The sequence below is a fragment of the Ambystoma mexicanum genome, chromosome 3q (assembly GCF_040938575.1).
Source record: "Ambystoma mexicanum isolate Mex_15411 chromosome 3q, UKY_AmexF1_1, whole genome shotgun sequence".
Classification (NCBI taxonomy): domain Eukaryota; kingdom Metazoa; phylum Chordata; class Amphibia; order Caudata; family Ambystomatidae; genus Ambystoma; species Ambystoma mexicanum.
Genome location: NC_090926.1, coordinates 858,471,111 through 858,494,480, shown reverse-complemented (window position 1 = coordinate 858,494,480; position 23,370 = coordinate 858,471,111). Strand labels below are relative to the sequence as shown.

The 23,370-nt window shown below is 44.4% G+C and overlaps 1 protein-coding gene across 4 annotated transcripts in view; it reads right to left on the bottom strand.

Annotated features, from left to right (window-relative positions):
- Window positions 1-23,370, bottom strand: part of RAB11FIP4 (RAB11 family interacting protein 4) — a 1,742,713-nt gene that overhangs the window by 29,695 nt on the left and 1,689,648 nt on the right. For all 4 annotated transcript variants that reach the window (XM_069654951.1, XM_069654954.1, XM_069654955.1 and 1 more), the window contains 5 exons: window positions 21,326-21,429; window positions 19,600-19,740; window positions 6,900-6,981; window positions 4,762-4,899; window positions 1,784-1,942 (listed from right to left, as the gene is read on the bottom strand). In XM_069654951.1, the coding sequence (XP_069511052.1) occupies window positions 1,784-1,942; window positions 4,762-4,899; window positions 6,900-6,981; window positions 19,600-19,740; window positions 21,326-21,429 (624 nt within the window). The remainder of the gene's footprint in view (window positions 1-1,783; window positions 1,943-4,761; window positions 4,900-6,899; window positions 6,982-19,599; window positions 19,741-21,325; window positions 21,430-23,370) is intronic.

Here is a 23,370-nt window from a genome sequence, read left to right as displayed (position 1 = left end):
CTGGTACTATTGCCTCTGAGAAGAGGTGTGTGGCCCTAGTACTATTGCCTATGAGGAGGAGGTGTGTGGCCCTAGTACTATTGTCTCTGAGGAGGAGGTGTGTGGCCCTGGTACTATTGCCTCTGAGAAGGAGGTGTGTGGCCCTGGTACTATTGCCTCTGAGAAGGAGGTGTGTGGCCCTGGTACTATTGCCTCCGAGGAGGAGGTGTGTGGCCCTGGTACTATTGCCTACAAGAAGGAGGTGTGTGTGTCCCTGGTACTATTGCCTCCGAGAAGGAGGTGTGTGGCCTTGGTACTATTGCCTCTGAGAAGGAGGTGTGTGTGGCCCTGGTACTATTGCCTCCAAGAAGGAGGTGTGTGGCCCTGGTACTATTGCCTCCGAGGAGGAGGTGTGTGGCCCTGGTACTATTGCCTCTGAGGAGGAGGTGTGTGTCCCCGGTACTATTGCCTCCGAGAAGGAGGTGTGTGGCCCTGGTACTACTGCCTCTGAGGAGGAGGTGTGTGGCCCTGGTACTATTGCCTCTGAGAAGGAGGTGTGTGGCCCTGGTACTATTGCCTCTGAGGAGGAGGTGTGTGGCCCTGGTACTATTGCCGCCGAGAAGGAGGTGTGTGGCCCTGGTACTATTGCCTCTGAGAAGGAGGTTTGTGGCCCTGGCACTATTGCCGCCGAGAAGGAGGCGTGTGGCCCTGGTACTATTGCCTCTGAGAAGGAGGTGTGTGGCACTGGTACTATTGCCTCCGAGAAGGAGGTGTGTGGCCCTGGTACTATTGCCTCTGAGAAGGAGGTGTGTGGCCCTAGTACTATTGCCTCCGAGAAGGAGGTTTGTGGCCCTGGCACTATTGCCTCCGAGAAGGAGGTGTGTGGCCCTGGTACTATTGCCTCTGAGAAGGAGGTGTGTGGCCCTGGTACTATTGCCTCCGAGAAGGAGGTGTGTGGCCCTGGTACTATTGTCTATGAGAAGGAGGTGTGTGTGTCCCTGGCACTATTGCCTCCGAGAAGGAGGTGTGTTGCCCTGGTACTATTGCCTATGAGACTGAGGTGTGTGGCCCTGATACTATTGCCTCTGAGAAGGAGGCGTGTTGCCCTGGTACTATTGCCTATGAGAAGGAGGTGTGTGTGTCCCTGGTACTATTGCCTCTGAGAAGGAGGCGTGTGGCCCTGGTACTATTGCCTCTGAGAAGGAGGTGTGTGGCCCTAGAACTATTGCCTATGAGAAGGAGGTGTGTGTGTCCCTGGTACTATTGCCTCTGAGAAGGAGCTGTGTTGCCCTGGTACTATTGCCTCTGAGATGGAGGTGTGTGTGTCCCTGGTACTATTGCCTCTGAGAAGGAGGTGTGTTGCCCTGGTACTATTGCCTCTGAGATGGAGGTGTTTGGCCCTGGTACTATTGCCTCTGAGAAGGAGGTGTGTTGCCCTGGTACTATTGCCTCTGAGACGGAGGTGTGTGGCCCTGGTACTATTGCCTATGAGAAGGAGGCGTGTTGATCACCTGCCAAAAGGGACTTGAATATATGATTCCTTTTGTTGTTCTAGGTTCGGTAACAATGTTCCCATTTACTGCATGTCAAATGGCAGACTTTAGATTTCTTAAATGGTTTGGTTGCGTGCCTAAACGCTGATGTGGTCATATGCTTGGCTTGGTGCTTTGGACCTGCAACCCTCTGGCTCAGCTTTGACTCTGAATATATTGGCTTGCCCGCATCCAGGATGGGTCTAAGTAGCACGCACTCAACCAATGGTCTCGACTACACCCGATACAACTAGCACAAACAACCCCCTTACCATTTTCAACCGTTTAATTTCGTGCTCCATTTCCACCTCCCTCGTTTTGGCGTTGAACTCGCTCAGACTGGAAGAGGAACTTCTCCCACGTCCTGGCCGCTCACAGTCTAACTTATACAGCTGCAAATGTTCTAGCTCTTTCCGCAAGTCCTCAATCAGCTACAGGGAAGGACAAGAGAATACATGCAGACAGAGATCAAATTAAAATGCATCAGTTAGGCACACCTTAGCAGACTCACTTCACAGGCTCAAGTTCCTTCAATGATCTTCAGCTAAAACGTACGTGCCAAACATCTCGGTAATTCATATTTCAACAATTAAAAATAAGAATTAACGTACAACTCACAGGGAGATCTGTGTAGTAAGGTAGGCACGTGGAATGTGGTTTTGCATCCACTGTGCCTTCATGGAGGTTTTGATCAGGGTTTGGTTTCAGTAAGATTGGAAAACTGACATGGATGGTGGAGGCCCTTCCTGACATGTCCTTCAGGTGAGAAATCCTCACTAGAATGCTCCGATCCACGGCAATATAAGGGGCCTCAGCACTAGTTGGGTGGATTACCATTACTGGAGTGGTAATGGTGGTGGAGGTATTCCAGCAATTCCACTATATTGTTTATTTGTTTTTTTAATATTGTTATCTCAGCCATTTTCATTTTCAACAAGCATTACACCTGTTTGGGTCGTTTTCTAACTTTCACTGCCACCTCTGTGGTGGAGGTAAAAATATATAGATTTTAATTTGTAAAATGTAGCCAGGTAGTCCACTGGTATATGAATGGGGGCATTTCACTGTAACCCTATGAATTTGGATGGTGGTAAAAATCGGTGGGATTTGGCAAATTATGACGGTTTTATCATTAGCCCCCAACTCATGATGAGGCCTTGGATATAGACAACCACCGATAGGGAATTCGAAGGGATCGCTGACTCTGAAGTTGTGGAATGGCTAATGAATGGATGATCCTGTTCTGAGTTCCACAAAAGCCCATCGGTGTGCCATACAGACTAAAGTCCTCATTACGAGCTTGCTGTCTGAATTAGAAATAACTCGATTAGTATTACCGCCGTGGTGGTCGGGCCGTGCAAGTCCCTATTTTTGGAGTTGATAGGACTTCACGGTATTTACTGCCCGTCGTAATTCCGTCACAGAATTCCACTGATTTTTGCCAATTTTTACTGGAGGTAAATCCTCCCCTTCACCGCCATACTTCTAGAATGGCGCTGCTGTAATGCAGCAGTAACGTGGCTGTAACGGAATTACCACTGTTTTCACCCACAACGCTGCACTTGTAATGAGGTCAAGTCAGCCGTTTAGTGGTGCTTGACACACTTGCTGAAGATCACAGTCATTTAGAACAGAGGAAATCAGCATTTTTGATTTCCTTCTTCCGCTAGCAAATAAAACACAAACGATGAGGAAACTGGTGAAGACAGAAGAGTGAAACTATGGACTCTGCTCGCCTAAATGCATTTAGCTTGAGAATGTCAGTTTCCTAATTTGAAGCCAGACTGGTAGCATCGACACAGCTGTGATCAGAAGTGAGTCAGTATCACGTCTGGCAGGAACTAGTTAGTGGGAAGCCTATTTTCCAAGTGCTTCTTTTTGCAGAATCTTTGTCCGACTGTGCTGCGTCCAGCTTTCAGCCCATTTAGAGTTGGTGCAGAGGTGTTTCAAATCAAGGGAAGCATATTTTAGCAGGAATTGTTGCGCACTCACCCATGCTCCCCTTCACAGCAATGCAGTGCTCCAGTAAAGCGTTAATGATCCCCTTGGAAGCCGGATGGTTGTACCCCATCCCCATTCCAGATGATGTGGAATTGGTGCAAATTAACAGATTGTACCTGGCTTTGGTGCAACAAGAAAAACAGGTATAGTCCGAGAATTTGCATTATGGAGGCAGAGGGGATGCAGTGGCGGTCATAGTGGCATGTGTGCATGACAAAGAAAGACATCACTGGATTGATTCCATTGTGGTGCCTCAGTGATCCATCTCTGCACAGGGAATGGCAGTGAAGAGCGCGTCCTATGTGTCAAGCTGCTAGGCGGGCATATTGCTGCTGGCATGCCGCAGGACTCAGTATTCGTGCCTGCATGTTGTCTTGTAACTAATGCATGTTCACCAGGATGGCCTGGGCTCCACTTGACCTGTTGTGTTTTTTTTTAGGATAACATGATGGATCGTATATACTTTTTTTGAAGATGTTACTAGAGCCCAATTATGGGTAAAGTAAAGGAAAATCTACTGGAAGGGCTCAGATCAAATCGGAAAAAAAGGAATCCGTGTTAACGGCAGAATGAAATATTTGGAGAGACCATTCGTGGGCAACTCTCTAAAACAGGAATTTGAAACGTAGTCATATCTGATTGGGTGCAAACAATGATCGATTGAGTTGCAGCATGTTGAACAGTAAGATAAATGAGGTAAATTCACACATTTAAGGGGATTGTGGTGCAAAGTTTGTGATGAAGGACGTATAATAACTGACGGGGGATAAGGAGCAGGGAGTGGCTATGGATACCACCAGACTGGAGGCGCACATATGATTCGTAAGGTAAGAGGTTGCTCAGTGTGTTGGGATATTCTTCATGGCGCAGTCTACTACTCTTACGTACTGAGTAATATTTGAATGTGATATGCCACCAATTTCAGAAAAAGCCTACGGCTCATTTGCTATTGATAATTCAATGCTCCTCTCGGTGTGATATGGTCACACATCTGGCAACATGTTCCACTGCAGTGGGTGGAGCTCTTCTTCGATCAGACGGCATGAAGCTGCGTGAGACGATGTGGCATCTGCAAGGGCCAAACCAAAGGAGTCCGCCTTCCTTCTCCCTTATCCACTTATGTGCAAGACAATCCATGTGATATTCATTTCAGCATGTGGGGGAAAAGCAGGCACATGGCAAGCATGTTTCGGCAGGCTCTGAACTTCAACATGGCATTCAATTAGAGTAAGAAAGAACATGAGCTGACCTCGTGAGTCGCGTCCCTCTCTTTCTGGAAATGCTGCCGGTTCTGCCGCAGTTTGTCCATCATTTTTTTGTACAAATCCATCTCGTCCTTCAGCCGTAGATTGGTGTCCTCCAGCTTATCGGACATTCGCTGCCGCTCCTAATGTGAAAAGAAACATGGTGGCATTCCACTTACTGTCATGACTGCTAGCATTCTGTTACACATACAGCCATGACTGTTAACACACTGCTAGCATGTTGCCAAGACTGGGGGCATACTGCCATGTCAACATACTGCCTTGACAGGTGCCATACTGTTACCTTACTGCCATTGGCACACACTGTCGTGACTGGTAGCATACCCCAAGATCTTTACTATCCGAATGTGGCCCATTTATTGAGTTTGAAAATCTTGTTTCTGTTTTGCCACAGCTTTTCTGGGATGTGTTATTTAAATGTCTCAAGAGGTTCCTAATTCAATAAACAGTGTCCCTCATCACTGTATAACACAGGGGGCTTGACTTAGGTTTGCCAATCATGGCGTACAATAGGCCGGTTCCATGTAATAATGTTGCCACAAAAATCTCGCCATGCAAAAATATCGCCGAAAAATGGCCGTTTTTTGTGGCGGCATTATTGCATGGAACATGCGGGGGTCACCCCCGCAACCCCCAAACTTTTTTTTTTCTTTTCAATTTTTTTTTTGCCCCTGTCCCCATATATATGGTCACTCATATAATATCGCCGTGACCTTTTCCCGGCGATATTATTTACAGCGACCATATATATGGGGATAATATTACCTGATACCAATAGGACTCCTGAATGCCGGCATTCTCTCGTTCACCCTCATCGCCCCAGTAACACAGCTACGTCCATGCTTCCTACTGGCCATTTATCAATTCCTCACTGACTACAACAAAAAGGGCAGCCAAAACATCTCCAAGAGAACAACCACCCACGTGAAACCAATGCATGCACGTGCTGCTGACTGACAGCGATAAAAACTCAACACAATCCAATCAGATCTAGCTGCTGCACCCGCGTCTCCACAGACAGTCTCAGAAGGCGGCTTGCGGTTGGACTGCATGCACCCGCCTCATACTTCCTATCGCTGATGCCACTACTGGATTGTCAAATGAAGTGCACGTGAGGATGGGAGCCTATGAGGTGGCCCCTACTCACCCCTAGTTTGACAATCAATCCTCCAATCATTCCTACAAGAATGAACACGTGTGCAATTGATCAAACTAACTAATTATTTCGAGGAGCTTCAAACTGTTTAGACTTACATAGTGGAGGAAGCAAAGAAAGGGAGGCACAGTGCCGCCAATGTATCAAACTCAAAGAATGGGTATGCGAGATGATGTCCTAAGCGCAGCATAGGTCCTTTGGCTTCTAATGTGCCACACAGTTGGCCCAGAACAGGGAACCTGTATTTTGTTTGGTAGAATATCGAGTGTAGCAGTGAACAGCTGCAAAAAGCATGGTAAATGTTGCATCCTATGTGTACTATTCAACAGCCGCGTACCATACGGAAATGGATAACCCACAAACCCCTTTTTCTGAACCTATTCCACAATGCTCAAAATGTGGACTGAAGAGCCTGATATCACGCGACAGAGCTGGTCTGAGAGCACAGCCTTCTGGCAAGCAGCATGCAACATGCCATTACAAGGGTTTGCTGAACCAGACCTGGCTCACTGCTCCAACGAAGAATAAATCCCATCCAGGTATTCAAATAAATCCACTTAATATGCAAGAGAACAAGGTACATACAAAAAGGTTCAACAGAGGCTGTTTACATATTGCTTGATCTTTTTGAAATCCAACTTGATTTTATGATTCCATGGGGCGATGAGCACAACCCTACTTCTCAGTGCTCAAAGTCAACCGGCTCTGTACTTGTGGTCAGCTTTTCCAATCTTGAGCTTGGTTACGCAACTTTATAATCTCTGTGTGCTGTAAAAGCATTTTAGGAATTTGGAAGGTGGCCAACTCCACTTGTGTCTGGAACTGGTAGAACCGGGTGTGCCCAACAGAGTGTGTTCAGGAAGAGATGTACCTTGTGCAAAGAATGGATATATGAAACTTGATCGAGCCCTTGTGGTGACAAAACTATTAGATAAGCTCTCTCATAGATACGAAGCATGTCATTACCTCCTCAAGCTTCTCAGATTGAGTCTTCAGCCTGGTAACCGTTGTCAGCAGTTCACTGTTCTCTTCCTCGAGTTGCTGGACTCTGTGAATGCGATTCATTATTAATTAATAGGAAAATCTTGATCAAATTATTAATGTTCAATGGGTCCAGGGCATATTCTGCGCACTTCACGGTAAAATGCACAAGCGTACAGATCTGCGTTTGCTTTAGTGATGATGTCATTAGAAGCAATACAGTTATAGTGCAACTCACAAAGTTAGAAGAAAAGTATATGTGAACCAAAAACTAAAATGTCCACTTCTTTCCCTTCAAACACACCGTCAATTTCCTTTCAGTGAGCTCTGGAAATAGGTCTGGGAGCAGTAGAAAAAGAACACACATAACTTTGCAATGTGATTCATAAATCTAGCGTTTTCAATCTCCCTTCATTTAACAGATGACAGCTCTGCCGCCTACCCTGAGAGTGTCCAGCCATAGCAAGGCAAGCTCAGAGTACACCCTGTACATTTATAGACAGTGTTTCACAAAGGACCCGTTCCTCGTATTGAGCCTCGTATTGGGCCTGTGTGACAGCGTGCAGGGCATTCTATTTGAATACCAGAAAGACTTGCTTCTGATGCAATTAGAGTGCAGCTATACCCCTCGATCCATTTCGGCCTGGCTGCTCACACATGAACATTATTCCCCCATGAACACCTCATCATTCTATTAAACGCAGCTATATCCCATGACAAACCGGCCTAGCTGCACACATAAGTGTCCTACACAGGCCTAACACAGCCAGAATCCAGTCTTGCTGTCCACCCTCCAGACTCACATTCAACTGATATCAATACCACCATACCTAAAGCTAGGATGCAGCTACCATCAGGCAATTGCACCAGCTGCACACATAGCTGGTGCACCCAAGCGCCCTATGACACCTTACTCTCTCAACTGACCAGGACTGCGGTCCCCAAGAGCGTTCAACCTACCAGCGCTTTGAGGTCATACTAATGATATATAGAGCGCTATATAAATACAAATAACATAGCATGCACAAAGTGTAAGCATACCTACTGTTATGTTCTTAGGATTTGTAACCAGGCGCTCCAATGGATCTGGAGGAGAGTGGCTGGGTTTGGTTAGTTTGGAGGAAAAGGAAAGGCAAGGTTGCAGGTCTTTGTGTTGAGGCTATAGGTTGGTGGTGCCCGTAGCTCTGCGTGCTTGTAAGCTTTCAAGGTGTCACATGTGGGAGGTATCAAAGGCTTTGGAACCAGAGGGGTGGCCTTGTGGCTATATGTTGGCCAGGGGCTAAATATGTCAGATGTAAGAGGTATACGTTTGTGATGTTTGAAGTCTAGGGAGAGGGTCTTTTTTTGGTGAATCGAATTTAGCCCGGAAAAGAAAAGAAAAGTATGCTGATTTAGAAGGAGCTTTTCGCTTCTACGTATCGAGTTGATTATCACTTTACTGCTGATAATTAGAATAGGAGCAGTGGCACAATGAGATTTGTGATAGTTTGTGAAAAAACTGAACTCAATCAAGATTGATGCAATGGTGTAAACAGACAGATCTCTGACGAAGGACGCCACGTCCAAAATGCATCCGATCAGATCAATACAGACAATTAGCCTCATCACGAGTAGGGCGGTATCCCGGCGGTATTTCTGCCGGGATACCGCCCACGCTAATAGCATTACCGCCAACCGGTCTGACGCTATTAGCGCTGGATCAAGGGTTGGGCGTAACTGTAATTCCCCATTGGCCCCAATGGGGTATTTTCAGTGCAATTAGCGTGCACTAATAGCGCAGTGCTAATTGCACCAGAAAATGGGAATGTTTCTGGCATGTTTACCCCCAGCTCTGAGCTGGAAGTAAATGCTGCCAGACCCATGATTGGGCGGACCCTTAAATGTGGCGGTAATAGTGTTACCGTCACATTTAATGGTTACTGCTCAACTCGTGATGAGGCCGATTGTCTGTGTTCTTATATAAAGGAATTTTGATGTTACATTGAGTCTCATGATTTATATGGAAATTAATAGCCCTAATATATGAAATTATGATTATAGAATAACTGAGAATTGAAGGGTCACCCAATGGTTGACAATTGGTGTTGCCAATATTACAGATCTTTTTAAAGTTATGTGCATGTGGCGGGTGTGTGTTTGAGTGTGGTGAGTAAGGTGGAGAGAAATTGAGCGTTAGTCAAAAGGTGGGGTGTGTTTCTTAGGCTTACGTAGGGCTTTCCAATATTGTTCTTGCTGTCGGTTGCCTTATGCTGAGAGTTTTTTGGCATTAGTAGTTGATGTCAGTGTGTGGTAGCTGACCACCTTAAGAGGTTAACTGGAGATACAGGATATCTCACAATAATTCAGAAACACAATAAGTAAAATGAAACACAACAACCCCATTAAAGTCTGTTTTTGCACACAAATCGTTTTGTGGTATGCGAGTGCATGCATTCTTTGAAACAGCTTATCTAATTAGTGTGTGACGGATTTCCATCTACGTGGGGAACTCTTCCAGAGTTTTAAAATGTGTAGAAGTTCTAGTAAATGAATTCTGGCAGCCATCTGGTGTATAACCAAACTTACCAGCATCCATGAATAAGCCACCCCCTGTATACTTGCTGCTGTGCATCAGTAATTGGTATGCCACAGCATGTTAGCAACAATGGGGATTCACTTTTAGGAAGTGCCACAGGGATTTTTTGTTCAGTGAAAAGTGTGAACTCATTTTAATGGACAAATCTACTACAAAAGGGCAAATAGTTAATAGATTAGAGAAGACATGTGTCAGGAAGGTGAACTGTCACATCGGCCTTTTGGGAATATAAAACAGAAAATCACTTTGAAAGTAAAAATAAAGCAGTTTTCAATATAATGTAAATATGTTTATATAGTTTAATGTTATTAAATACCCTAGGCATGAAGGCATTTAATTTTAGCTATCAAACGCACTTCAGGGCGTGTACTGGGCTAGCAATGGCCCATCGGCCCGAGCCTATATAGGACCGAACAATGCAAGGGCCTATGTGAGGGCTCAGGGCCGTTATTGACCCACTATGCCCCTGAAGCAGGGGTGATAGCTATTTGCATGCTGGGACTCCCTCAAGGGTGTGAATAATTTTAATTTGTTTATGGTGGTCAGCTAGGAAGGAGCAGCAGGGCCAAGAGCCCCAACAGGTAATTGGGACGGGGGTGGGGTGGACGGAAGAGGACGTTGGGGCTGGAAGGTTAGCTCAGAACCAGTGTTTCAAAGGCCAACCTGTGAGGACAATAGAGAGGTCACACCAGGTTTGTAATTACTGGACACTGTTTCATATAAGGCAGACATGGGCAGTAGAGAAAGTACAGCCAGTAGAAGGACTCCACCATCTTGGAATCTCTTAGGCCACTCATACTTCAATGCCCCTCCCCACTTCTTGCAGACGAACCACCCTTTGAATGACACAAGGAAAATATGCTTCTTACAACTGCCAGGAATGGAGCCTTACACAAGCCTTGAAATGAACCAACCTGCCATGGAAATTTAAGTATATAAGGAGGGTGGGTCTCTCAAAGATGGTTTCACCATCTTTGGACACCAGAAGGAGGATGTCACTGGAGCCCTACTGGGGTTTAATTCTGCCCAAAGTCCTCAGCCACTGGGGTGAAGATAAGGACTTCCAAGGAAGGAGTACGACCTTACCCTAACCCATCCCAGAAGACCACTTGTGGTGATGTGGAGTATTTTCATCCACGCCACTGTGCCACATTGCATCCCTTTGCCAATGGGGAAAGGAAATTGCCAAGAATGGAAGCAATAACCTCTGTGCGCACTAAGTTTGCAAAATTGTGCAGAATTCATAACCCATCAATAGGGCTGCACGCCCTGCCAAATACACCGGCAAAGTGGTGTAAAAGCAGGCATCACTGCTGTCATCTGTCATCTGTCACTGGAAACAAGCCCACAGAATGGCTAAAATCCGAAAATGCCCCTAAATACAGTTTCCTAATCAAGGGCAACCTTCAAAGTGCTGTTTTGGCGCTAAATTCAGTTATGTTCCCCAGTGAATTATTGGAAGGAGAGTGTGCTGGAATCATGGATCCTCAAGGCCGCCAGAGGAACCCAGGCATCACAACCTGACAGCTGCATAACGAAATTGGCTGTAAAACCTATCTTAAATGTATTTCTTGTCCTGAAAAGTTGCAAAATCCACTATTTCAAGTATGTTGGTGAAGGGCTAATTCTTTTAAAATGGTTAAATCCTTCATACTCTGCACTTATATTTTATATGTGAACTGAAAAGATTTTAATGTCAGAGTCCAGTCTGAAGCCAATCCACATGTGAATTCTGATCTGACAGGGCCTGACCTGGGAAAAATGACATCTCCAGTTGACACTCCCTTGAGAACAGGAAGACTAATGGCTGTTAATGGGTCACACATAATCCCAGCAAGCACTCAAAGGAGTTGCATTAGACATTTGTCTGCTGACTAATCAAAGAACAAAGGGCATACTGAGAATTGGCCTCTGCCACGGGGACCAAGATGTAGGGGAGGTTTCTCAGTGAACTTCAAAGGACTGGCCATCTGCTAACTTTGGGAAGCAAGGCAAGAAAACCTGGACTGGATTTTGAATGGAAATGACTTGTTTTTGCCTAAGAACTTTATGACATTTAACATGACAGCCAAAATAAGTAGACAAGTGAAAAATACAAACGTATAAGTCTGAACTCATGCTAGACAGTTGTGAAGAGGTGGTAGGAGTTTTTACTACATAAGTAACCAAAGATACACTAAAAGACTGATAGTGGCAAAACTATTAATGTTGAAAGCTTAAAATTGTATGTACACGGTCCACTGATCAGCACCCAGGGGTGTATCGAATTAGAAATGATGAATCCAAAGTGTTCTGGGTAAAATTGATGAAAATCCATAAAATGACCAATACAGCTCTCACAAAGATGTAAATTTGATGTAAATGTAGACAATCAAATCTGAAAAATATGTGTCTAGTTTTATGAGGTTAGATAATGGTAAAAATGTACATTTGTGCAAAAGTATGTTTTGGGTAAAAATCCAGGTGGGAGTTCCCAAATCCTGTCATAAGATGACAGCCCTGCTTAAGCTGCCAACCAAAACGAAGCGCACGCCCCTAGCCACTCACAGATAAGGAGGGGTTTTCTGAAGTTCTACCCATGCCATAAAATTGATAATGGATAAATATAGAAAGGGCACTACACATGGGGACTCAACTCTACACACACTGCTTCCAGAACACCTTGATTCCAGAACCCATCCAGATGTCCGTGCAGCACCTTATTCCAGAACTCTCCATTTTGTAGCTGACTCCAGAATTCTTTGAGAGATCCAGATTTCATTGCAGAATTCAGACTTTAGCATTGCAAAATTATTGCTAGCCTGACCCAATTGCAAAAATCCCAAACTGGAAGGGATTTAATTTTAATTCAGCTTGGCTGGCTACCACTAGGCATGCCCACTGAAAACTTGTATCCGGCTATCTACTGCGTACAGTCACCAGAAGAGGCCTTCTAAATCCAGTCTGAGGTGCAGTCCCAACTTGACCCAAATCCCTCCAGAGGTGCCTGTTTGCCGGTGGACCTGCCCAATCCATGACCAGAACTGACAGTCCAATTAAATACATTATTCTGTGAGTATTAATGGAAGAACAGTGACCCATAATATATCTGAATTGTATGAACCCTATTTCAAACCTATCCCATTTCTAATTCAGAACCATTGTGTTGCTAGAACTATCTTTGCGCTGTCTCTTTTCTCATCTGTGTTCCTAAACCCTAACTTTGATTGATTAAGAAAAGTAATTCCCAAACCAACTGAAACTAGAGTATCACACATGAACTGTTATGATCAGCCGTGAATGACCTTTTTGTGTGGCATTCTCCTTTTTGTAGTCTTTAATATAGCATAAGAAAACATATCTGTCATTTCTAAATCCGAATCTCTGTTTTCCATTCTCGCGCCTATTTTACAAAAATGACCTCTATATCTCCCTCCGTTTTTATGATAAAAACAAAATTTTAACTGCTACTTGTACCTAACATCCGTAGCTATCCATAGAACCCAGCAACGCACTGCAAAACAGTGTGATTCTCCCGTTATAGCAAACATCACGCAAGGAAAAGGTTGTCGCGATTTTAAAATGTGAAAGGTTTTACATGTGCGAAATAGCTTTAAATTGTTTCTGACTTGGACTTTGAGATTTCAAATTTTTTCTTTGGATTAAATCATTGTTTGTGACTGTGTGCAACTGTTCAAAGCGGCTCCCATAGGAATTTATAACAATTTAAGTATTTTGACCACATTTAGAGTTTTGCCAAGTAAATTCCAAAGACAATTTCAAAGCCATTCTGACAGCTGAAAAGTCAATTTCGTTTTTCTCTTGTGTATGAAGGGGGAAGGTGGGACTGATATTCTGTTTGATTTGGGCTATTCCTGAATACCTGCTCTCTCCTCACATCTATTTAATTGCCTATTGGGGGGTTGAGGGGTGTTGCAGGGGGAACCTATAACCATAGTGCCATCTGTCCAAACCAACACAAAAGTATTCTTTTCGTTGCTGCATTTGTTTTTGTGCTCATTCCTTGATTCATTGGGCCTCATTACGACCCAGGCACTAATGGGTTAACGGTGCCGTAAAAGGCTGCGGCGCCGTTAACCTATTAGCGCATCATTACGAGGTCCCTTTGCGGGACCCGACCTTAACGGCTGGTTTTACCAGCCGTTAAAGTAGGGACCCGCAAAGGGACCTTGGTGCTAAGTACGGTGCTGCAATTTGCGGCACCGTACTTAGCGCCTTCCCCATTTCCATTGAGCCCTATGGGGCAAAAATGGGAATGGGGAAGGGCCATGGCGGCATGGGGAATTACCGCCCTGCCAACCTCGGAATGGGGTGGTAATTCCCCATTCCGCCATGGCGGACACCGGCATGGACCATGGTGCTAGTAGCACCATGGTCCTCCGCCTGGGTCGTAATGAGGCCCATAGTGTATTAAAGATATTATTTTGTGTTCTGTCACCCCATTGGTGATTGTTGTTTACCTATTAAAACATATTGGGCTTCATTACGACCCTGGCGGTACGGGGTAAACAGCGCCGTAAAAGGTGCCGGCGCCGTTTACCCAGTACCGCCTCATTACAAGGTCCCCTCGCGGGACCCAGGAAGCAACGCCTGGTCAAACCGGCATGCTTAACGGGTCCCGCGAGGGGAAGAGGGAGCAAACAATGGGCCAACTCGTAATGGCCCGTTGTTTGTTCCCTCTCCCATTCCCATTCAGCCCTATGGGGGTTGGAATGGGAATGGGGAAGGACCCGGTCCGGGTCCTTGGAGGGAGGAATTACTGGGCCTTCCCAACTCGGAATGGCTCGGTTATTCCTCATTCTGAGGACCCGGACCCGGACGCGATTTCGGCTGCAGCCATGGCGCCAATAGTGGCATGGCTACTGCCGAACTCTTAATGATGGCCATTGTGATTAAATTTGAAATACATAAATAAATAATAAATATTTACCTTTGCAAACTAGCCTGATTCCTGGTTCAGTGTGACCGGGGGGGTCTCAGTAAAAGGGTATGATATAAGTGGTATATCGTTCAGAATATTGAACTTATAGATAAAAATCAATAAGGGTTTCAGTTGCGCACTACATGCTGGGTGAGACTTGGGTGTGTGGCAGATTGAAATCACTTACAGTGACCTGCTGCTGGAACATGTCTTACCTGCTGACATACCTTTGATAAACAGGACTATGCCCACCTGAAAGAGCTCTATAGCAACCTTCCTGGCTCGAAGAGCAGAAGAAGGATCCATCCTGTCCTTTCAGACACTGGACTGTGTCTCACATCAACATAGGAACAATGGAACAGCAGTGGGCTCTGGTGCTGCCGCAAACCACTTGCATGCTACGCTGACCTAAACATCACCTGCCCGTACAAAGCTTCTTTGTGCAAGCTGTCATTGCCGCTTGTTGAACTGTACAGCGTGTTGGGCCCAGTTGCCCCCGTGCCTACCCGGTGCCGAATTGCCACCTCAGAAAGCTCCCAGGCTCCTGGTTTGATGCTTTTATTGAGTTCAGACAAGAAAGAAAGGTATTTGTAATGGTTATATCCTGCTGAGCTGTTTTTCAGGGCCCCAGTGACATTTAAGGCCCCACTCTTTACCTTTCTAAAAGACATATAGTTTGAAATTGAACATTTCTGCAGAGACTGTTGCATTTGTATTTTATTATACTTTATATAGCGCATTCAACCAAAGCTCTTTACAGAGAACAATTAACTGAACATTAAAATCAGCAATAGAAATCGGTGTTGAGGATCAACCAGTATCAATCAAATCTATTGCCTGTCTCCCCCTCTCTTCTGACCCAGAGCGCCCCTTTCATTCAAATATCTGTCTAATTTGTGTCTTCTTTTACGTGGGTGGCTTATTATTGTTTTTTATTACTTATTTGTTTAATTTCATTAATTACTCATATTATCTATAGAACCTTGAATGGACATTTCCTTTATTTTTGTATCACCGTACTATGGTTGGCTGAATGCTTGTGTAAACCGGCCCGCAACTGACATTCCCACAAGAGGCAAAGGAGGTATACCTGCCAGGCTGTGACTGTTTCACCATTATAATTGGGGTCGCTGATGCTTGATTAGTAGTGTCGCGCTGAATAGGAGTTTACACTCCACTACTCATCCACGTACTAATACGAAGCAGAGGTCATTTCATCACATAGTGGTTGCATAATAAAAATAGGGATCTGCCTAAAGGAATGTGTCTTCAGAATACAAGGGTGGGAGGGGTGTCACTCGAACAAAGTTCAACAACGATTCACAATGATAGGTGTTTCCCTGGGCTCTTCATGGAAGTGGAAATTGTGGGTCTTAGTTTGGTTGCTGTTAACTCGGTTTTAAAGCGATACAATAAATAAAGTCTTACTAAAAGACACAGGGGTAAATATATGGTTTTACCAACCCTGGCAACCTTTCCTTGGCCTCCCGGTTATGTTACTTGCAGATGTGGTATTTTGGTATAATGCTTTTGTAAGAATGGCAATCCTAAAGCATACATTGATGAACACATAATACCCATTGTGTAATACGGCTATCTTTGCTTTTCTTTCTTTTTGCAGAAGATCAGGCTTGCCCAATATATGCAGAGACTTTCTCCCAACCAAAATAAAAATACTCTGACGCTATTCAAAAGGAACCCTGGGGTGCAAATATCTATCAGCCCCTGGTCCGGTGCCTACCTTGGCTCGGGCAGACACCAGGTTAATGGCCCAGTATACCCTGGGATATGGGGGTGACTGCTATATTATTTTCACATGCCATCAATGAGATTCTGGTGCAATGTCATGCTCGCAAAGAGAAATGCAAGCAGGGGACCATAACACATTATTTACCACCCACCCTGAATAAAAATGACACAGTTCAAGAGTCCTTCGTGACATTAAACCAGGAGTCAAATGAGGATCATTTAACTAGAAAAGAGAAGCAGGAAAGCGGTGTAAGTCAGCACAACCGCTATTGGTATAACCAAGTGCAAACAGGGAAGACGGGAGGAGAGAAGAGGAGGGGGGGTGAGGAGAGAACAGAAGAGAAGAAGAAAGGGGAGAGGAGAACAGAAGGGAGGTGAGGAGAACAAAAGAGATGTGAGGAGAACTGGAGAGGTGAGAAGACCTGAAGAGAGGTGAGGAGAATTGTAGCCAGGTGACGGGAGAGGGTAGAGGAGTGAGGAGAGAGGAGAGGAGACAGGAGATGATGCTAATTTGTTTATGTAAAGCACTGTTCCCCAATCCAACATTTAATGTAGGCTGCTTACGATAGATTGGCTTGTGCTCATTATATATCAAAATGTAATAATAAAATAAAATGAATGTAAATCAAAACATTGCATTATTAACTAGCCCATCCGTAAGCCTGCTGGCTCAGACCAGCTGACCGTTTTTTCTTCATCTTGTTTCTTCCCTCCTCTACCATCAGGCCACATCACACCAGGTAGGCTCCCCGTGAAACTAAGAATGGAGTTTGAAATCTTGAGCACTGCTCATTATGCCATCCGGCACACCAGAATGGAATATCTCCCCAATGAAATGCATTGGCGTGGACCTTCGAGAAACCGCAGATTAACAAACTCGACTCTTCTCAGGCCGGAATATATACCCAATGAAATACATTGTTATGAACGTTTGAGGGACCTCAGATCTACAAACTCCGACCTCTCTATTTGCTTTTGCAAATAGGGTATGTAGTGGAGGAAAAATGCTGGTGGTCACCAGGCCCCCATCTCCCTGTTCACCCTGGTTCTTTTAGGTCACCTTTTATGATCCTTGTCGCATCACCGGATTTCATACTACACGAGCCATGGGCCACACAGGATGGTATACAAGCACAGACCATTGCTGTAACTACTGAATCGTGGACAGGGCTCGATGCCCGATATGTTGGCACCTGACCTTCTGAAATGTAGCTTTAAAACTTGCTTTAAGTGAGGTCCTCCCCACACACCCCATTCTCGTTCCCCTCTCAGGCCATCCCCACTTTTCTCCCATTATTAGCATTTGGAAGCGGCGGTTTACTCTGCATACGGCACTCCATTTATACATCAAATAAATAAAAAAATATGCTTACGATGCACAGTTCAGGGGAACTGCATCCATTCCATATTTTATAGAGCCTATCGGAGGCCATGATTAAAGAGGTTTCAAAAACTGTAGTAACACCCGTCACTTCTGAGAAGCGTGGGCTTTGCATCGCACAGTCGGGCTCTGATGCATAGTTTTTGCAGTACATTCTCACAAAACAGCTACAGGTAGATAGGTGGGGTAAGAGGAAGAAACAATATCAGTCTGCTCATCTCTGTCATGTATGCACGCTGCTGAAGAAATTACTGCACACAAATCGATTCCTTTCCCATATTGCACTTCTGCATGTTATCAAAACACTCAGGTGACCAGGGGATTGTACCTACAAGTTAAGCAAAGATGAGCAAGAGGTACTGTAGATTGGTCAGACCTGGAGCATGATGGGCTATAGAGAAGATGAATTCAGTCTTGCTCTATTTCACTCGGTGGATGTGCACCACTGTGTTGATCTATAAGCAAAGATGTGTCATCAGGGTATTGCTGTGACTTGTGCCCAGTAGTCCCCCATAGGTTCCTAGGATGACAATGATATGGAAAAGAATGGGGCTCCACAGGGTACCACAGGTGATGGGTCATCATGGAGATCTGCTGTTATCCATCTGGACAAGCAGATGTCTGTCTATGAGAAAGGACAACCATTGCAGGACAGAGCCATAAAGCCCCATTTGTTTGGCAAGGATGTCGAGGAGAACCCTATGGTTGATGATAGTGAGGGTGGAGGCGAAGAAGAGCAAGACCAAAAGGCATGATTCTCTTGTACATGATGTGCAGGGCATCATCGATAACTTGAATTGTGGCTATCTTGGTTCTGCATTTTGGGCGGTAGCAGGAAACGTAGAGCTGATGTTGGGACATTTTCTTCTGCAATCTGAGGGGTAAGGTTTACTCATTGATCTTGTTCATAAAGGGAGGGAGCGTGATGGAATGGCAACTGGTCAAGCCATCCAGGCTGAGTAATAGTTTTCTCAACAGTAATAGCACATGTTATGTTACTTGCCATTTATATAGCGCTCTATATATCATTTGTATGACCTCAAGTGCTGTTAAGGAGTGAAGAGGCCAGAAGTGAAACAACACAGCTATCAGGTCCAGGTTTACAGAATGCATAGAGAGTGAGACATGAAAAGGCCTCTAGGCTAATGCAGAAGGAATTAACCTTCTCTGTTCCTTGAATTGCAAACACTGACACTGGCAGAGGCTCTGTGTGATGTGTTCCAAAGCATGCGTTCCATTTAGAAGAAGCTACATTTGAGCTCAACTGGAGCCTGTGGTTCAATATAGCAGTCCGTCCTATACATATGGAATTGCCATTTTCCATTTATGATATGAATGGAATGCATATTTTCAGTATTTCTAGATGGAAAAGGCAAATACTTGCCACTGCATTCACATAAGATGAGTGGCAAATAACTGTCAAAGCAATTGAGATATCAGTTCTATGTGATATTTCCGCTTTTTGTTGGTAGCCTACAAAAAGACAGATTTTCTCAGACGATTTTTGCAGCCCTCAAAAAGCAGAAATATCACAACCCTTTGCTCCCCACCACCAACATCGCTGGCGGGATGTCTGTAAAAACGGGGGGTTTCACCCCTCGAACCACCCTCCTCAGCAGCCGCTGCCGCCCTCCCCACCCAAGCATACCCCTAACCCCTAATCACACAAACACACAAGCAGATATAAACACACATAAACACTTACCTGTTTTCCCACAACTGCTCTTCCGCGCACTCGTGACAGGGGCATGACAGTTTCATTTCGAAAGATTGCTCTGTGCGGTGACAGAGCGGTCTTTCTAAATCAATCTTTTTTTTCCAATCATAATAAAACCACGTGTTCAGTTAATACCAAGATATCAAGCAAGCACAAACCAGGAGAAATGCATGTTTCATTCATTTTGACTTTTCTCATAACAAACTATTTACTGTACTAATGGGCCACATTGTCCTAGGCAGTCCCCCTGTAATGACTAATGGGCCACATTCTCCTAGGCAGCCCCTCTGTATGCATCCCACTTATAGCCCCACCCTAGATGGACCATGACGTCAGCATTACCTGTTACTTAGCAGCTCAATCTCCGTGCCCTTCTCCTTCTCAAGTTTGCTGTACGCTTCCCTGTGCCTCTTGAGCTCCTCTTCCACTGATTGTTCTGCTCTGGTCTCTTGGTCTTTCAATAGTTCCTCTAGTTCATTAACTCTAAAGAAAACATTCCACACATGATTTCACATACGCAGATATGCTACATACAATATGCTCTCTAAGAATCCCAGAAGGCTACAATGAATTAAAGGGCACAATCTTGGAGCCATTTTACAGGAAGTGATACATCACTGAATACACTTTAAGGCGCTATTGGATTACGCAAACAAATAATAAATAATTATTAAGGAATACGTTTTTTCAGACTGAGACTGAACATATTACACACTGGGGAAATCCTGGCGAGAAGAGAAGAGGTTTGGGAGCCTCTTCAGTAAGTCTATGTCAGTCGTGTGCCAAACCAGAAAACCAATCAATTACACATCTGATGATGGAGTGTGAGGGCACGAGAAACTCTAGGCATCAATTTCTCAGTAGATTTATGTCCGATGTAACATACTGGGCACATGACCATTTCTGGGAAAGCCTGATCGATGGTCACTCCCATCAAAAGACGATCGCTGTTGTCAAGATACTTGAGGACTGTAAGATAGATTTGCAAAATTCTTTCAAATATTGTTTAAATTTTGTTTGAACTGGTTTGGATGTGAATGATTTGTTTGTTCATTGTTTAAATTTTCTGTTCTTTTTAAATTATGTATTTGACTTGAGATTTGTGAAAGGTTATATTTTAGTAACGATATACAATAAATAAAAAAAAAATAATAATAATTATTCCAGCCAAGCACAACCAACATAGCTATTCACTGATCTAGGAAAATTGATGGTGATAATTGCGTACCTTGGCCATGCACGTAGCAAAACAAACTCCTGAGTGATGCTCTTAATACTTCTGATATTTTTCATGTTAAAAGGACACAAGAGGAGGCTTATTGCACTTACATATTAATCAAATGTTAAAACTCACTGACTCGCACTCATTTACTCTCTCAGTCATTCTCACACTCAAATACAAGTGGGAATATGTCCCAGCAACAGTAAAGTTCAATACAAAATGGAGGAAGTTGTCAGTATGGTTTGCATATAGGCCAGAACTAAAAAAACAAGAAGAATACACTGTTCAAAAACAGAGTTCTTTTCCAATATCACTATATGAGAACATTCATTGTCAACCACAAATGTCACAGAAAACTGCAGGTTCATATGTCACGGTTACAAAGTTGATGAATTGAGTACCATCAACCTGGCTCACACAAACAATTATTATTACAGTGCCTAGAAGCGGGAGGAATCTGGTTTCAAGAGCTAGATACAAATCTGAGATTATTATTCCCTGCCTGGTTCCGACCGGTTGGAAACCCTATCCTCTACAGACACATTTGCAATTAGAAAATGGCTTCTCAGCTCAGAGGTAAAGGTGTATTACAGTGTGCTGCTGAATCACGTGCTCTTTGTACAAATGGACATTGTATGGACGGCTATATCCTGGTTTCTCATTGTAAACTTACCGCATTCATAAAGTGATTATAGCCAACGTATATTGTAATACGAATTAAAAATTCAGGGTGCTACGTCTTAACTAGCCTTATTTCAGTCAATTCCTTGGCTTCTTAAATGATTTGATATTTGTTTCTGGGAAGCTGTACTTATATAGTGCAATCAGGATTGGCGGCTTTCTTACCTGTGTACCAGCTGAGTGTTCTCGTGTTTCAATTTGCTTTTGACATCTCCGTTGGTCAGGTTATCATTTTCCAGTTCAGACACTTTTTTTTCTAAATTGCTCACCTAAACGAAACAAGAAATCACGCAGCGTGTCAAGGTTGTTCGTTTATAGCCACAATGAAGCACAGATAGTAAGTGGGTGCTAAGGTCAAGCACCTGGGAGGCTGTATATAATGTGCTTTCAGCCCACAGAGAAGCGGATCTAGAAGCTGCTGGTCATTTGCCAGCACAAAGGTCAACTTTGAAACAGACCTGCTAGAGCCCAGGGACACACACCTTGTCAACCAAATCATTACTGAGGGATAAAAATTGTTAAATGTTAAATGTATTTGTACCGCGTACCGTCACCAACGGAGTTGGTCCGCAGGCACTCTGCCGGATCTGCAAACGAGAAGGTGGGATGGGTTAGTAGGTGAAGCAGGAATAGGATAGTGAGAGGAGTGGTGTTCTGTTGGCAGCTTCAACTCGGTGTACACCGGGTGCTGAGCTTTGGTGCGAGTATCGGATCGATGTCAGTCCTCGTGTGCTGTTGGTGCGGCTTATGTGTTGTTGCAGTGTTGTGAAGTGCGTGCGGGTTGTTGTGCGCGAGATGGTTGTGTGAGATTCTTGAGTGAGGTAAGTCTGCAGAAATGCTGAGTTTTTTGTTAGTGGGTTATATGAAGTTTAATATGCTAACATTCAGAACTTTGTCCGAGTGTGGTGCTCGTCAATCCTCCCAATCTCATCAGGATGGGGGAGGGGGTTACGCCTGGCAGGGTTTTAGGTTTGTGTGAGGCGCTCGCTGTGCTTTTCTAACGCGCTCTGTAAGTGTTCTAATTCTGATGGTGTGAGTGTTGTGGGTTGGGTTTTAGTAGGTGCGATGCGCTTGCCGTTCTATTCTAGCAAGCTCTGTAGGTGTCCTAATGCTGATGAACTCATTAATGTGGGTTGGGTGTCTATTCTCTTCCTTGGGTGTTGGAGCAGGTGTTGTGGTCTCCTCTTACAAACTTTCTATCTAAATGTGTCTGCTGGGGGTTTGCATACAGTACAGCCGGAAGGCAGTGGATGAGTTATTAAAGGTTTTCGTCTAAAAACATCATAATTAAAGCCATCAGCTATCGCCATATTTAAATGTTGTGTGATCGGATGCTGTAAAAATGTGTGGACAACTATAAATAAATAAATAAATAGTGCCTAGGTTTTCAAGCATAAAATACTGCTGTTTACTAATTTCGTGGATCTGTTTTTGCATAACTATGAAGCACATTCCATAAAACTTTCATTTCAATCCATTCTTCTTTTACATGTACACCAGTGCTGTATGTGTGCAACAGTGATGCGTTAAGTCTCCAAAATGGCCTAGATCACGCCAGTGTTGCCTTCCTAGAAGATTAGAATTCCCAGCCTTCCGGCAGTGGGTGACTCACTTTGACACGAAAAGATTGCATCTCTGTGTGGAGTCATACCACTGCCAGGAGACTGTCACCTTCTAAGTCTGTAAACTGGCCCTGACGACAGATAGAAAGGTATTTATTTGAACATTTATACAAGCTAGTTCACACCAAGACGTTTGTCTTTAAGTGTTTGCACTAGTGAATAACATGGATGAGAGGGAGAACGCTCAGGTTTTGATGCCCTTGAGGAAGGGCAGGTGGATTTCCTGTGCACGAGAGTGAGATAGAGACGGCTATAGAGACAGAGATGCAGATAATATATATATATATATAGAGAGAGAAAGAGGGTGAGCCAGAGCGAGTGACAGAGAGCTAGAGAGATAGAATAGTCCACATGTAGGTGACTTGAATAGAGAAGGTGCAGCTACCAGCCCTCACTTTGTGGTGATACAGATTTGATGAAGTAAGATGCAGGGCAAGGTCATTTAGAGGGCGCACACAGCCTGAATTTGTGGATCAGGCAAGGGAGCTTTATTGTTGGACCACCATTTCCAAGCTGACGAGGAACATGCCTGCAAATAATCTGCACATGCTGAGACGTAGCAGGAAGATCGTGCCAATGTGATATCGG